General features: G+C 48.1%; 1 protein-coding gene across 14 annotated transcripts in view; it reads left to right on the top strand.

Annotated features, from left to right (window-relative positions):
- Positions 1–12,262, top strand: part of Fubp3 (far upstream element binding protein 3) — a 57,574-nt gene that overhangs the window by 28,234 nt on the left and 17,078 nt on the right. For 12 of the 14 annotated variants that reach the window (XM_029560114.1, XM_029560123.1, XM_008825808.3 and 9 more), the window contains exons 3-8: positions 1,765–1,798; positions 4,376–4,425; positions 4,779–4,850; positions 6,064–6,121; positions 8,272–8,434; positions 10,668–10,766. In XM_029560114.1, coding sequence (XP_029415974.1) covers positions 1,765–1,798; positions 4,376–4,425; positions 4,779–4,850; positions 6,064–6,121; positions 8,272–8,434; positions 10,668–10,766 — 476 coding nt within the window. The remainder of the gene's footprint in view (positions 1–1,764; positions 1,799–4,375; positions 4,426–4,778; positions 4,851–6,063; positions 6,122–8,271; positions 8,435–10,667; positions 10,767–12,262) is intronic. The other 2 variants (XM_008825774.3, XM_029560092.1) reach the window with 1 other exon arrangement.

Genomic DNA, 12,262 nt, shown 5'->3' with positions numbered 1-12,262 from the left:
AAAAAGGAGTTTCTGTTCTCGTGAGCACAGACAATGCGATGGTGATTGACCAGAAAGAAGCCCTGGGGTGTCCTGTAGGCCTCACTCACTGGGTTCTTTACGGTTCACTTGCCCTTTGCTCTGTTTCTGTCGCTTGTCTGTTGGAGACAGTCATAGCTGAAGATCATCAGCTTTTTGGTGTCTGAGCCATGGCCAGCTGTCTGCCATGTAGCCCTCACTGAGGACTCAGTGCAGGTCTTCATTCTTGTCATCTATGGGCATTCAGTTCTGTGTTTGGTGGTCTCTTCGCCCTGTAGGAAAGGGGTTCTGGTGGAGATTGGGGAGCTAAGCTAAGCTGTAGCCCAGGCTGGCCTTGAGTCCTGGCAGTCTTCTGTCTCAGCCTCCTGAGTGCTGCAGTTCCAGGCATGGAGCATTGTGTAGCCTGCCACCCCTCTGCCCGTTGTCCTTGCTCCCTCCCTTGGCATTTTATTTTATCCTTTCCTTCTGTGGACAGTTCTTGAATCACTCTGGCAGAGTCGGTGAAGGGGATTCCTTTCCCAAACTGGAGACTGTCCAGGTGTCATGTCGTTGGGGATTGTGAGCACTGAATAAGCACGAAGAAAGTTCTGCGAGTCAATTAAAAACAACTCTCTTATCCCTGAGATGAGCAGATTAACAGTGTATAGTGTCAACAGTTTGGCTGTGGACTGTCATCGTGTTATTGATTCAGCGCAAATACATTATTTTTTTTCTGGCTCAATAGCTTCGATAAACTCAGCAGTTCACTTTTTGCTACATTGTTTCTCTGTGCTTTTCTTTCAGAATGTCACGGTCTCCTTTGTTTTCCTTTGTCTGTTTATGACCCACAGCTGCCCAGAAAATGGCAGGGTTAGGTTTGAACAGGAAGCAGCAGTTGGGTGGTACTGCGATGTTAAATCTTTTTGCTCTTCCTCTAGAAGTTGATGTACTTGACTCTCCCTTCTCTCCAGGAATCCTTGCGATTATGTTCCCCAGAGACGTAGTTTTGAATGTTCTCCTTCAGCATCTTAGAAGGTTCGTTTCAGTTCTTTGTGATCAGGTTTGCCCTTTCTCCTTGTCTGCTGACTGTATTTCTTGAGTTGCCTTTTCCAAAAGAAATAGCACAGAGTCATTTCTGCTGATGGCTAGTCCAGGAGGTGCCCATCGATAGCTGAGACTGGAAAAAGAGCCTGGCCGAGTGGTTCTGTGGGAATAGGATTAGCGTGAGAGGCTGTTGGCACTGTCGTCTCTGTGAAGTGGGCTGGAGAAGTGGCCACAGGAGGGAGGAGCCTGGTCCTTCTCTGGAGCTCTTGGTGCTGGGCAAAGAAATGACAGGAGGGAACATATGTGCATGTTCCCAGTGACTGCAGCTGCCTGGCAGCAGTCTTCAACAATGCATCCAGGAGGGCAAATCTTCTCATTTGGGTTTTAAAGACCAAGAAGGACCTGCTGTCTCTACATTGGGTTGGGATGCGGGGCAGGAGGCCGACAGGAGGATTTAGGCAGGCAGGATTTTCTCCCAGGCCTCTCAGCATGTGGACACACAGATCAATTTCTTATCCTGCGTTCAGCTGGACACTGGGTTAGAGGCTGATCAAGACGCCCCCTCCTGCTTTATATCACATAACGCACTCATTTCAGCCACTGAGCCTAAATTGCTGTTTGCTTTCTTTCTGCCCCGCCCCCCACTAAGAACTCGCGTAAGAATGAAGTTAGTTTATCCGTGCTAATGCTTTGATTTTTCTTTTCTCTTTCTCTTTGCCACAGTAGGTAACCAGTTAGGGGCCTTGGTACATCAAAGGTAAGCAGTGGGTTATGTTTTATTATTTATTGATCATTTCTAATTGTTTATTGATCCACCATCTGCACTGGAGTGTTAGCAAGTCAGAGGTTGGGAATGTGGGAAGCCAGGGGCTAAGTTTCCTTCAGACCCACGGTTTCTGCCAACCCTCCCCAAAACAGTATAGGCCAAAGGAACGGACTGACATGAGGTAATAGAAGCCAGCCCCTTTGAGCCTTAAGAGACTTTCAAAATGGTGGAGTTGCTCTCTTCCATTGGAGATTAAATTTGAAAGGAGAGAATGTCAGTTGTCTAGTTCTGTGGATTTCCCAGTTCCTTAGGAATCTGCATCCTCAAGTACAGGACTTGGGTGAGCAGAGCATGAGCAGGCTGTGGGGGCCTCGAGCCAGGGCTCCTATACCCTGGAGTTGAGGTTGTTGGAGAATTTTGCCTAAGAACCTAGCTAGTTCTCTACCTCTGATTCTCCTCATAGCCTTCATTAAGTAGAGGACTTAGAGGTATACAAAGACCCTGAATTTTTAAAAGGCCAGTCTGCAGTAAACGGTGTCTGTGGCCACAGTGTCAGCCATGCAGAGAGAAAAGCCCAGGAGACCATGGCAGCTCTCTTTGGCACACCCTACTACTGTAACATATGTCATTAATCAGCATGACCAGTAACATAGTTTTGCCCCCGGTATGCTGCATGCATGTTGGGGAGTTTCTAGACATCACCAGAAGTCAGTTAACTGATTTACTCTGGTTTGATTTGTTTGTTAATGAGTTAAAATAATTGAAATGAGGTGGTTGTTAATATCAAATGCTGACTTTACTTTAAGCTGTAATTAGGATGTTACTTCTGAATGTTTGTGCTTAATGCTTGAGACCAGTTTCAGCCTTGTTTTTAGAGTAGCCTTTGATCTGGGTATGGGGTACATGACTTCAGTTCTATCACTCAAGAGGCAGAGGCGGGGGTATCTTTGAGTTCCAGGCCAGCCTGCTCTACATAGTGAGACCTTGTCTGTCTGTCTTTCTTACACATACAGAGAGATAGAGAGAGAGAGCCTTTTTTCTTACAGAAAGCCCATAGTGGCTCATCTTGGTACCTTCCACAGAGTCAGCCAATGTTATTTTGGGACTGGGGAATTGCCGTGCTCTGAGGCATTTTCCTTTTTTATTGTTATTTTTTGGATTTTTTTGTTTTTGGAGGCAGGGTCTCATTATGTAAACCCTGCTGGCCTAGAACTCTGTATAGACCAGACTGGCCTCAAACTCACAGATCCACCTGCCTCTGCCTCTGCTGGGATTAAAAGCCTGTGCCACCGTGCCCAGCCTTGTTTGTTCTTTTCCAGTGTTGGGAATGAGCCGAGGCTATGAGCATGCCTCTACACTGAACTGAACCCAGCCTCACATTTCCCACTATGGCAATGTCAAAAGCCCTCTAATCAGCTCCTATAAAATACTTTCCACAAGTAGGCCGCTTGTGCTGCGCATGGTGGGCACAGCAGCTCTCAGCCCCACGTACATCAGGAGTGGCAGCAGCATGGCCTGGCAGGCCTGGCCTCTGCTAGGGGTCGTTAGGTCTTGAGGGATGGTGTTGGCTTCCTCAGCAATTAGGATACCAGGAATTGGCTACTTAGAACTGGATGAACGTTTGTATGCCCAGAGAGAGAGAAGTAAGGGAGACTATCCTCCTTATACACAAGGCTGAGGGTTGTGGATGTCCCGAGGATGGGGCTGTTGGCTCCTGTCACAGTGATACAGTGGCAAGTGCTATTTATGCTATTGCATTTCTTCTAAGTACAGCACTTTCCCTAAAAACATGCATTTTATTCGATCTTCTCTGATGGGTAAAAATCCAGCTGTGAGAGATGTTTAAAAATGCTTGCCTTTAAAAAAAATTTAACTACTTGCATTTAGCTTCTTCTTGAGGTAAATGTTTAGATTTAATTGCTTTCTTTTGGCAAATTGGATATTGTCCAAAATACACTGTATGGCACATTTGAGAGTTTGTTTGAAAGAGGCAGAGGAGTAGGCTTTTTTGGTTTTTGAAGGCACCTATGATGGGTGGGATAGGATTTAACAGAAGTCCCTCAGAGCGCATTAGGTGATTACTCTGTCCCAGTCAGTACCAATTAGGCTCTGCTGGACACTGATTCTTTTTGGGGTGTCTCACCTTAGGAAATAGAGATAAGTCGGAGGGAGGCCAGGAAACAACAAAAAGATTGGGAAACCAGAGTTCTTGAACTTGAGTATCTGTTTATCTAGAGAGCACACCCTAATAGATGACTAAACATCACTCCAAACCTCAGCTCATCTTTAACTGTCCTGGGGTTGATGGCCCAACCACTAGAGAGGCCCTGCACTGCTGCTAGAGAGCAGCTGTATGCAGAACAGGCCAGTAGTAGAGGAGTTGGCTTTAAGGATCTAGAAGTTTCTCCTTGACAGGGGCATATCAGAGACTTTGATCTTCTCAAGGTGTGCTTGACCAAAGGGGTAGTGAAATGACACTCTCCAGGGGCCTGGGAAGGGAGGCCAGATCAGACCTTGGGTTCCAAAGTGATTGCAGAATTCTGAACTCTTTCTAAAACATTTTTTTAGGGCAGTAATAACAGAAGAATTCAAAGTGCCTGATAAAATGGTTGGATTTAGTAAGTATCTGCCCCTAATTCGTGGTTGTTCTTTTCATCGTGATCTCTGGCATGTGCATGTCACTTGTTAGAGACCCTCCTGTGTGTTCTGGACCACCTGGGAGTACTCAGGACACTCCAGGCCAGCAGAACCAGAGTAGCGGGGCCTGGCCACCTCTCAGCAGCTCATTCCAGCTAGAGTCTCCTGTTACCTGTTGTGTGTGATGCCCAAGAGTTGAGACGGGCTCACAGAGGCCGCTTGGTTTGTTGTGTGCTGCAAGTGGGTTGTAAATACTGCCTGAACTAATTCAGTGTTCGTGCATGCTTAAATACGGAACGGGAAGCATGTTCTAACCCTGTTCCATTTGTTGCAGTTATTGGCAGGGGAGGTGAGCAGATTTCACGGATTCAAGCAGAATCTGGTTGCAAAATTCAGATTGCTTCAGGTAAGGGCTGCTTTTTTCATCAATCAGTTTATTAGAAATCAGTAGTTTGCAAAATTTTCCAGATGCAGTACCTTTTGCTTATTGCTTAGAAGCTAGGGTAAGTATGTACGGTTGCTGCCTCCTGATGCTGCTGGAGTGGGACTCCCACCAAGTAGCAGAGCAAAAGCCAGTCTGGGGATGAGGCCTGCCTTCTAGGGCAGCTGCTTAGCTCTGTGGCCAGCATGGCCTCTTTCTGTGTTTTCTGTACCAGAATATGATGCCAGTTGTAGTGGGGCCTGCACCCAGTTTCCCTACGCAGGACCATCTCTCCACTTTGTGTAGGGGTTCTGACTGATTGAGTATGTGTCAGACACAGTTGAAGACCTCTTAAAACAGGGTCAGTTCTGACTAGTTGATGTGCAGAGACACTGACTGAAGAGCAGTTCCATTATGTTTGTAGTTTATTATTATGTCCTTTGAGTGTGACCTCCTTCCATTGGAGAGGGTCTGCAGACAGGTAGGAAATGTCTGTCATTTAAAGATACTCGTTACGGTGTCTTGAAGGCAGTAACTACTGTAGTTGTTTGTCTTTAAGGTTTTTGTTTTTGTGATGCTGGGGGTGAACCCAGGGCCTCACACATGCTAGGCAAACAGTACGTCCCTAGCCCCGTGCTTCAAGTTTTTGAGGAAGAATTTTAAGTGGTTTTTGGATCAAGCTAAACCACCAGGTGTGGTGTTGGAAAGAAAGGTTTTTCCTCTCTTGTCAAATGGCTCAGGGTCAGTTCCACACACGTCACCAATCTCTCAGGTTATTGATGTAATAACTGGTGTAATCCTGATGTGTTCACTGTGGAGTCCTTACTAGTCTACCTTAGAGCAGTTTGCAAACCTGCGTCCATGCAACTGCCCTTCAGGTGCAGAGCCAAGGGAAGCATGGCGAGGCGAGGAGATCAGGTGGTGAGGAGCTTCTGGGAGGGTCAGGAATGAGTGGAGGTCGGTAACCAAGACCAACTCACAACCTCTGCTGCATCCTTCCAGCTCCCTGTGGGACTTGTCTCCACTTTGAGAACTAATGTTCTGTCCCCCAGCAAAGCAAACTGTCTTTTGGGGAGACTGAGCTTCTGTGGGGCTGGTGTAGGAATCAGCCCCAGAGAGACAGTCTGCACACAGAGGCGAAGGCACATGGCTGCCTGATGCCCACCAACACACCTCATCTTCTTGATTCTTCTTATAGAGAGTTCTGGGATTCCAGAGAGGCCCTGTGTACTTACCGGAACCCCAGAAAGTATTGAGTAAGTTTATTTTATTTACTTTTTTCTTTCACTCTTCTTCCTCCTTCCCCAAATGGGGAGAAATGGAAGGGCAAAACTGTCATCGAACACTGTTGATCTGTGCTGCAGCCTGGCCCCACAGCAGATGCTCCAGTAGGAAAGATTTGTGTTGCCGCGCCAGCAGCTCATTACCTCAAACACATAAGCCTACAAAATGCCTCACAGCTGTCAAGACACCTCCATAAATCAGGGTCTCAGGAGTGGACACTCACCCCGTCCAACTGTGCTAATCCATGTCCTCCTTGTTAACAACTCCTTTACCTGAGCAGGGCTGGGTCAGAAGACCTGTCACTGTGAGCTACAGATAACTGGGCACCAAGTCTTTAGCCTGGGTGGATAGATCCCCTTACCGTTGTGATACATGTGAACCAAGTGAATCCACTCTTTCTGGCTGGCCTCTGCTCCACTCACAGAGCCATGTGGACCAGCCAGCAGGTGCCTTGACTTCGTAGGCCCTTGTTAGAGCCCTGGTGCTTGCATTGCGTTCCTGTCCTGGTACCTGCTTGGCTCAGAACCCTGACCAAATGCAGGCCGAGTAAATCCAAGAACCTCCTGAGGAAGGGGGATGTGCTGACCAGAGTCAGCTCATTTTCCTGTTTCAGTCTGTGAAGTAGTGCTGCACTAGGGGACAGGGCAGCTGAGATTATGTCCGGCTCAATAGGTAGGTTGTTTTATTGTCTCCATTTCTCAGGGAGCCTAGATGAGCTGAAATTCTCTTGTTCTGCTGTAACATTGCAAGCGCTGAACCAGAATAAACAGCACTGGCAGGTGTGCATTACAGGGCAAGCTGGACGATTTTGCTGGAGTCTCAGCATTTTTTTCCAGCACAGGTTAATCTAGTACACTAGCAAAATACTAAAAAGCTGCTGCAGCTGAGAGCCCGCAAGCTGACTGCACACAAAAGCTCAAGACTGCAAAGGACAGCATCTCTTTCCTCCCTCTGTCCTTCCTTCCCACTCTCCTAAGCATTCCTACTTTGTGTCCCCTGAGGAGTTGAGGTGCTAGGTTATAGCTTTGGGAGGAAACTCTCCCATTTTCTCCAGGGAGCAGCACAGCCAGCCTATTTGGTAACCAAATCCATCTCTATCAGAGGAACCAAAAAATAGATGGTGTGTGGTGATTTAAAAGAATAAGTTCTGGGCTGGAGAGATGGCTCAGCAGTTAAGAGCACTGACTGCTCTTGCAGAGGACCCAGGTTCGATTCCCAGCACCCACATGGCAGCTATGAACCATCCTTAACTCCAGTTCCAGGAGAATCCAAAGCCCCCTTCTGACCTCCACGGGTGCACTCACATACATGCAGGCAATACACTCATGCACATAAAATGAAAATAATAAAATATTTTTTTTAAAAAGAATAAATTCTGCAAATAACAGCCAGGGGAGGTTCTGGTGAAGAAAAGGAAATTTGTCCCAATGGTGCCACTGTAGGCTGGGTCGTACTGTGGCCACACTGCAGAAATGAAGGCAGATAGCAAGCATGTGTGATGCACAAGGTCCCTACGAGGCTGCGACAGGACACTGACCCTCCGCCCCTCACCTTGGAACCACACCGGAGGTTGTGTGCTTAGCTCGAAGTCCTAGAGCAGCATTGCTGTCGTGGGGAGTCTGGAGTTGGGGAATTCAAGCGGTAACTACTAACCCTTGCTTTCTTCCCGTCTTTCTCATGCTTTCTCTCCCCTGCCCTTGTTTAACAAGTGTGTGCTGAGTGTTTCCCCTGTGAGAGGGTTGTGCTGGATTGGGGAACAGAGATGTGCAAAGGGTTAAGAGGAGGTTCCTGCCACCAGAGCTGCCGACATTTCAGTAGGAGGCAGGCTGTTTGTGGAGACCCAGGTAGGTGCAGAGGACAGACACGCAGGGCACAGCCTCTGACCGTGGCCTGCTTCTTGAGACTCTGCACTGAAACCGTGGTGTTGTGGTGTGTGTTGCTTTTAAATTCCAGTCCCTTAGCATGGCGAATGACTCAGAGACCTCCCAGGTTATGAGACAGGAGCTGGAGCTGGAGGGCTGACTTGACTCCTTCATGTTTTCCCCGGTACCATCTTCTTCCCTAGCAGATGACAAGCACCCATTTAATGCTGGGTCTCTTGTGGTTTTTCTCCCTCCCAAAGACAAGCCAAACGGCTCCTGGGGCAGATTGTGGACCGCTGTCGGAATGGACCTGGCTTTCACAATGACATGGATGGCAACAGCACAGTCCAGGAGCTGCTCATCCCTGCGTCTAAAGTGGGTCTGGTCATTGGCAAAGGAGGAGAGACAATCAAGCAGTTACAGGTACATGGGCACCATGGGTTACCGAGCTGGAGGATGCTCAGGACCACGTCCTTGGCTGAACTTGCCTTGCATCCTGTAGTGCCTGGCTCTCTTCCAGACCTCCGCCCCCCAGGGGAGGCGTCCTCCCTCCCCTTGGCAGATACATACTGATGCCGTGTGTTTGGGACAGGTGTGCTCTGGCATGGACCCACTGTGTAACAAGGCTCTGTCAGGACTGGGTCAGGAGTGCCATTGTGGGACAGCATCTCAGCTGAAAGAATAGTCTGGAGTTGGGGCCTGAACTCTGCTCTTAGTTGATCTGTGCTCTTAAATATGCTCATTTAGATGGCCTGAAGGCTCACGCCTGTTTTCTCAGGGCTTGGGAGGCCGAGGCAGGAGGATCAGGAGTTAAAAGACCAACCTCAGCTACATGAGAGTGAGTTTGAGACCAGCCTTAGCTACATGAGACCCTGGCTTGAAAAAACAACAAAAAATGCTCATTTATAGCTGGGTGTACACTCTGTATTTAGGAGGGTAAGGCAGGGGGATCATGGGTTGGACACCAGCCTGCGCTATATTTGCAATGAGACCCTCTCTCACACGACAACTAGCTGGGTATGGTGGTGCGTGCCTTTAATTCCAGCAGAGGCAGGAGGATCTCTCTGAGTACCAGGCCAACTGGGGCTAAAGAGAGATCCTGTCTCAAAAAGACCAAAAACATAAAATTAAAATAAACAATAATCATGGGCTGGGAAGGTGTGTCCGTGGGCAAGAGCATGTGCATCCTAGGCACAAGAACCCACATTTGCATCCCTAGAGCCCACATAGAACTCTGGCACGGCTGCATGCACCTGTGGGCCTAGCGCCGGGTAGGTGGAGACAGGAGGACCCCTGGTGCTCGTTGGGCAGCCAGTCTCTCCAAATTGGTGAGCTACAGGTTAGTGAGAGCTGCCAGGTTGGCTCAGTATGTGAAGGTGCCTGCCACCAAGCCTGAAGACCCGAGTTTGAGCCTGGCAACCCCATATGGCAAATAAGAACTGGCTCCCCAAGTTGTCCTCAGATCCCTGTATGCACTGCAGGATGTACACACATACATATACACTCTCTAAATAAATAAACAAACAAACAAACAATACAAACATAGACAGGGTCTCACTATGAAGCCCCAGCTGGCCTGGAACTCACTGTGTAGACTAAGTTGGCCTTGAACTCAGAGATCTGCCTGCCTCTGCCTCCTAAGTGCTGGGATTAAAGGTGTGTACCACCATGCCTGGCTATGTTTGTATTTTTTAAAGATGGAGAGCAATTAAACAAGATATTCAATGTCAAGCTCTGGCTTCTACACACATGCACAAGGAGGTTGAAATAAAGACTTTTAAAATGCTCGTTTGCTTTTCAAGGGCTCAGGGTCCCTGTGTGTAGAAAAGTGCCTGCTTTGCTGTTGTCACAGAGCTGAAATGATACACTTATTTCCCTTATTTTCATGCGTCTCACGCTGAGCAGGCTGCTGGGGGCTGCAGAATCCCTCATCTGAGACACCCAGGTCCAAGCATCTTTGAGACTGAACATACCAGCAAGCTAAGGCAGCACATATTTTCCCCAACGATCATGAGAGCAGCCAGACTGACGCAGAGACCACTGGGAACACACTCGCCTGAGTTCAGTTCTGCCACTGAGTTACTTCTAAACAGGCTTCTGCAGAGCTCAGGGGCTTTCATGGTTGCAGGTGAGGGCCCTGTGTGTACTCATACCCTCGGCCTCCCACAGCCTGGCATAGACTCTAAAAGCTTTAGGTTGGTAACACAGAATCCGAATTTCAGCCCACCACCTGTTAGCCCTGGAACTCTGGGTGACTTGAGAAGCCGTTTCACCTATTACCAGGAGGCAGCAATACTTGGCTTGAATGGTGGGCATAAATTCTAACCAGACAGCACTAAGCAGAGTGTGTAGCTTTCAGTAAGAGCAACACAGACGTCTTTAAATAGTCTAGCAATGGAGAATGAGGAGCAAATAGTTTGACTTTCTGTGTCCCATTGGAACTTTGTCTTGTGAGTACTGGTCTGTATGTCTACATTCCCAGAAGCCAGCCCCGGGTCCTGGTCAAAAGGCAATGCCTTGAGGGAGGTGAGACGTAGACTTGTGGGCAAGACCTGATTCAGTCCTGCTTCTTGAGGAATCATGCATCTCTCTCCCCTACCCCTACCCCCACCCCAGCAGGACAGTGAGGGCTGTATGGTTGTGTGTTCCCCCACAGGAGAGAACAGGTGTGAAAATGGTTATGATCCAGGATGGTCCGCTGCCCACAGGAGCAGACAAGCCTCTCCGCATCACAGGGGATCCATTCAAAGTACAGGTAGGAAGAAGCCTGTGGGTGGATTGAGCAACTCCTTGATGTTGGACTGTGACTTGATGAAAACGCAGAGCATTGTCTTGCTCAGGTGATTATAAAATACTTGGGTGGGCCTTTCTTTTGGTGGTAAGGAACATGTTGGGCTGTGTCTAGTGCTGAAGCCATGATCATGCTTCTTTAAGAGCATTGGAATTTTGACCCAGTAAAGGTTACCAGTTCCTGGCAAAAGGTTTCCCTCATTTCCTCCCTTCCTCTAGCTAAGCTCATTGGGGTGTACATGTGCAGTCCTCATGTGATGACAGGATGGGGACCCAGTGGTTCTTTCCTAGGCTGTCAGTGATGGCGCTATCTTTCCTTCAGGCTAGAGCCTTCCAGTGGCCCTCTTCTCCAGAGCTTCCTGTTTCCTTTAAGGATAAACGGGGCCTTTTAAAAATCAAATGACTGGGCTGGGGAGATGACCTAGTGAATAAAGTACTTGCCATGTTATGAGCACTCAAGTTCAGTTACCAAAACCCATGTGAAAATAAGCCAGGCATCGCGCTTATAATCCCAGCACAAAGGAGGCAGAGATATGGTAGATGGATGGCTCTTGGAGAATGACCCCTGAGGTTGACCTCTAGCCTCCTTGTAACAGGTACAAACACATGTGTGCACACACACGATCTGGCTCATTCAGCCAAGCTTCCAGACTGCTTACAGCTCTATGGCTCTATGGCTCTGACCTATGCAGAGCACTGCTTCCTGCAGGGTGCCCGACTTAAGATGGGGTCTTGCTGGGCGTGGTGGTGCACACCTTTTAGTCCAGCACTTGGGAGGCTGAGACAGGTGGATCTCTGTGAGTTCCAGGCCAGCTGAGGCTATAGGGAGATCTGTCTCAAAAAGGAAAAAAAGAAAGACAGGGTCTCATTTATCCCAGACTGGCCTCAAACTCAGTATGTTGCAGAGAATGACCTTAATCTCCTATCCTCCAGCCTCCACCTCCTGAATGCTGGAATTATAGGTATGAGCCACTGTACCTAGTTTATGTAGTCCTAGGATTGAGCCTAGGGTTTTACGTGTGGATGTACCCATGCCAAAGTGCACATGTGGCCTTCAGAAGAAAACTTGCAGGAGTTGGTTTTCTCCTTCCCCGTGTGGTCATCGAGATTGAGCTCAAATGGTCAGACTTGGCAGCTGTTACATTTATCTGCTGAGTATTAAGCTAGTTCCAAGTTGTTTATCTTTTGTTTTGTTTTGCTTTTTGAGACAGAGTTGATCTCCCTGGAACTTTCTATGTAGACCAGGCTGGCCTTGAACTCACAGAGAATCACCCGTTTCTGCCTCCCAACTGCTGAGATTAAAGGCGAACACCAGATCCCCTGGCATTTTATTTTCTCTCAACTGTTTATTATGCAAAACTTCCAGGGCTGGAGATGGCTTGGAAGGTATAGGCACTTGCTATGCAAACCTGAGGACCTGACTTCTATCCCAGGAACTTATAAAAGTGGAGAAGAGATCCT

Source organism: Nannospalax galili, unplaced genomic scaffold (assembly GCF_000622305.1).
Source record: "Nannospalax galili isolate Female #2095 unplaced genomic scaffold, S.galili_v1.0 scaffold290, whole genome shotgun sequence".
Lineage (NCBI taxonomy): Eukaryota > Metazoa > Chordata > Mammalia > Rodentia > Spalacidae > Nannospalax > Nannospalax galili.
The sequence above is the reverse complement of the archived record's forward strand: the minus strand, read 5'-3'. Positions and strand labels throughout refer to the sequence as shown.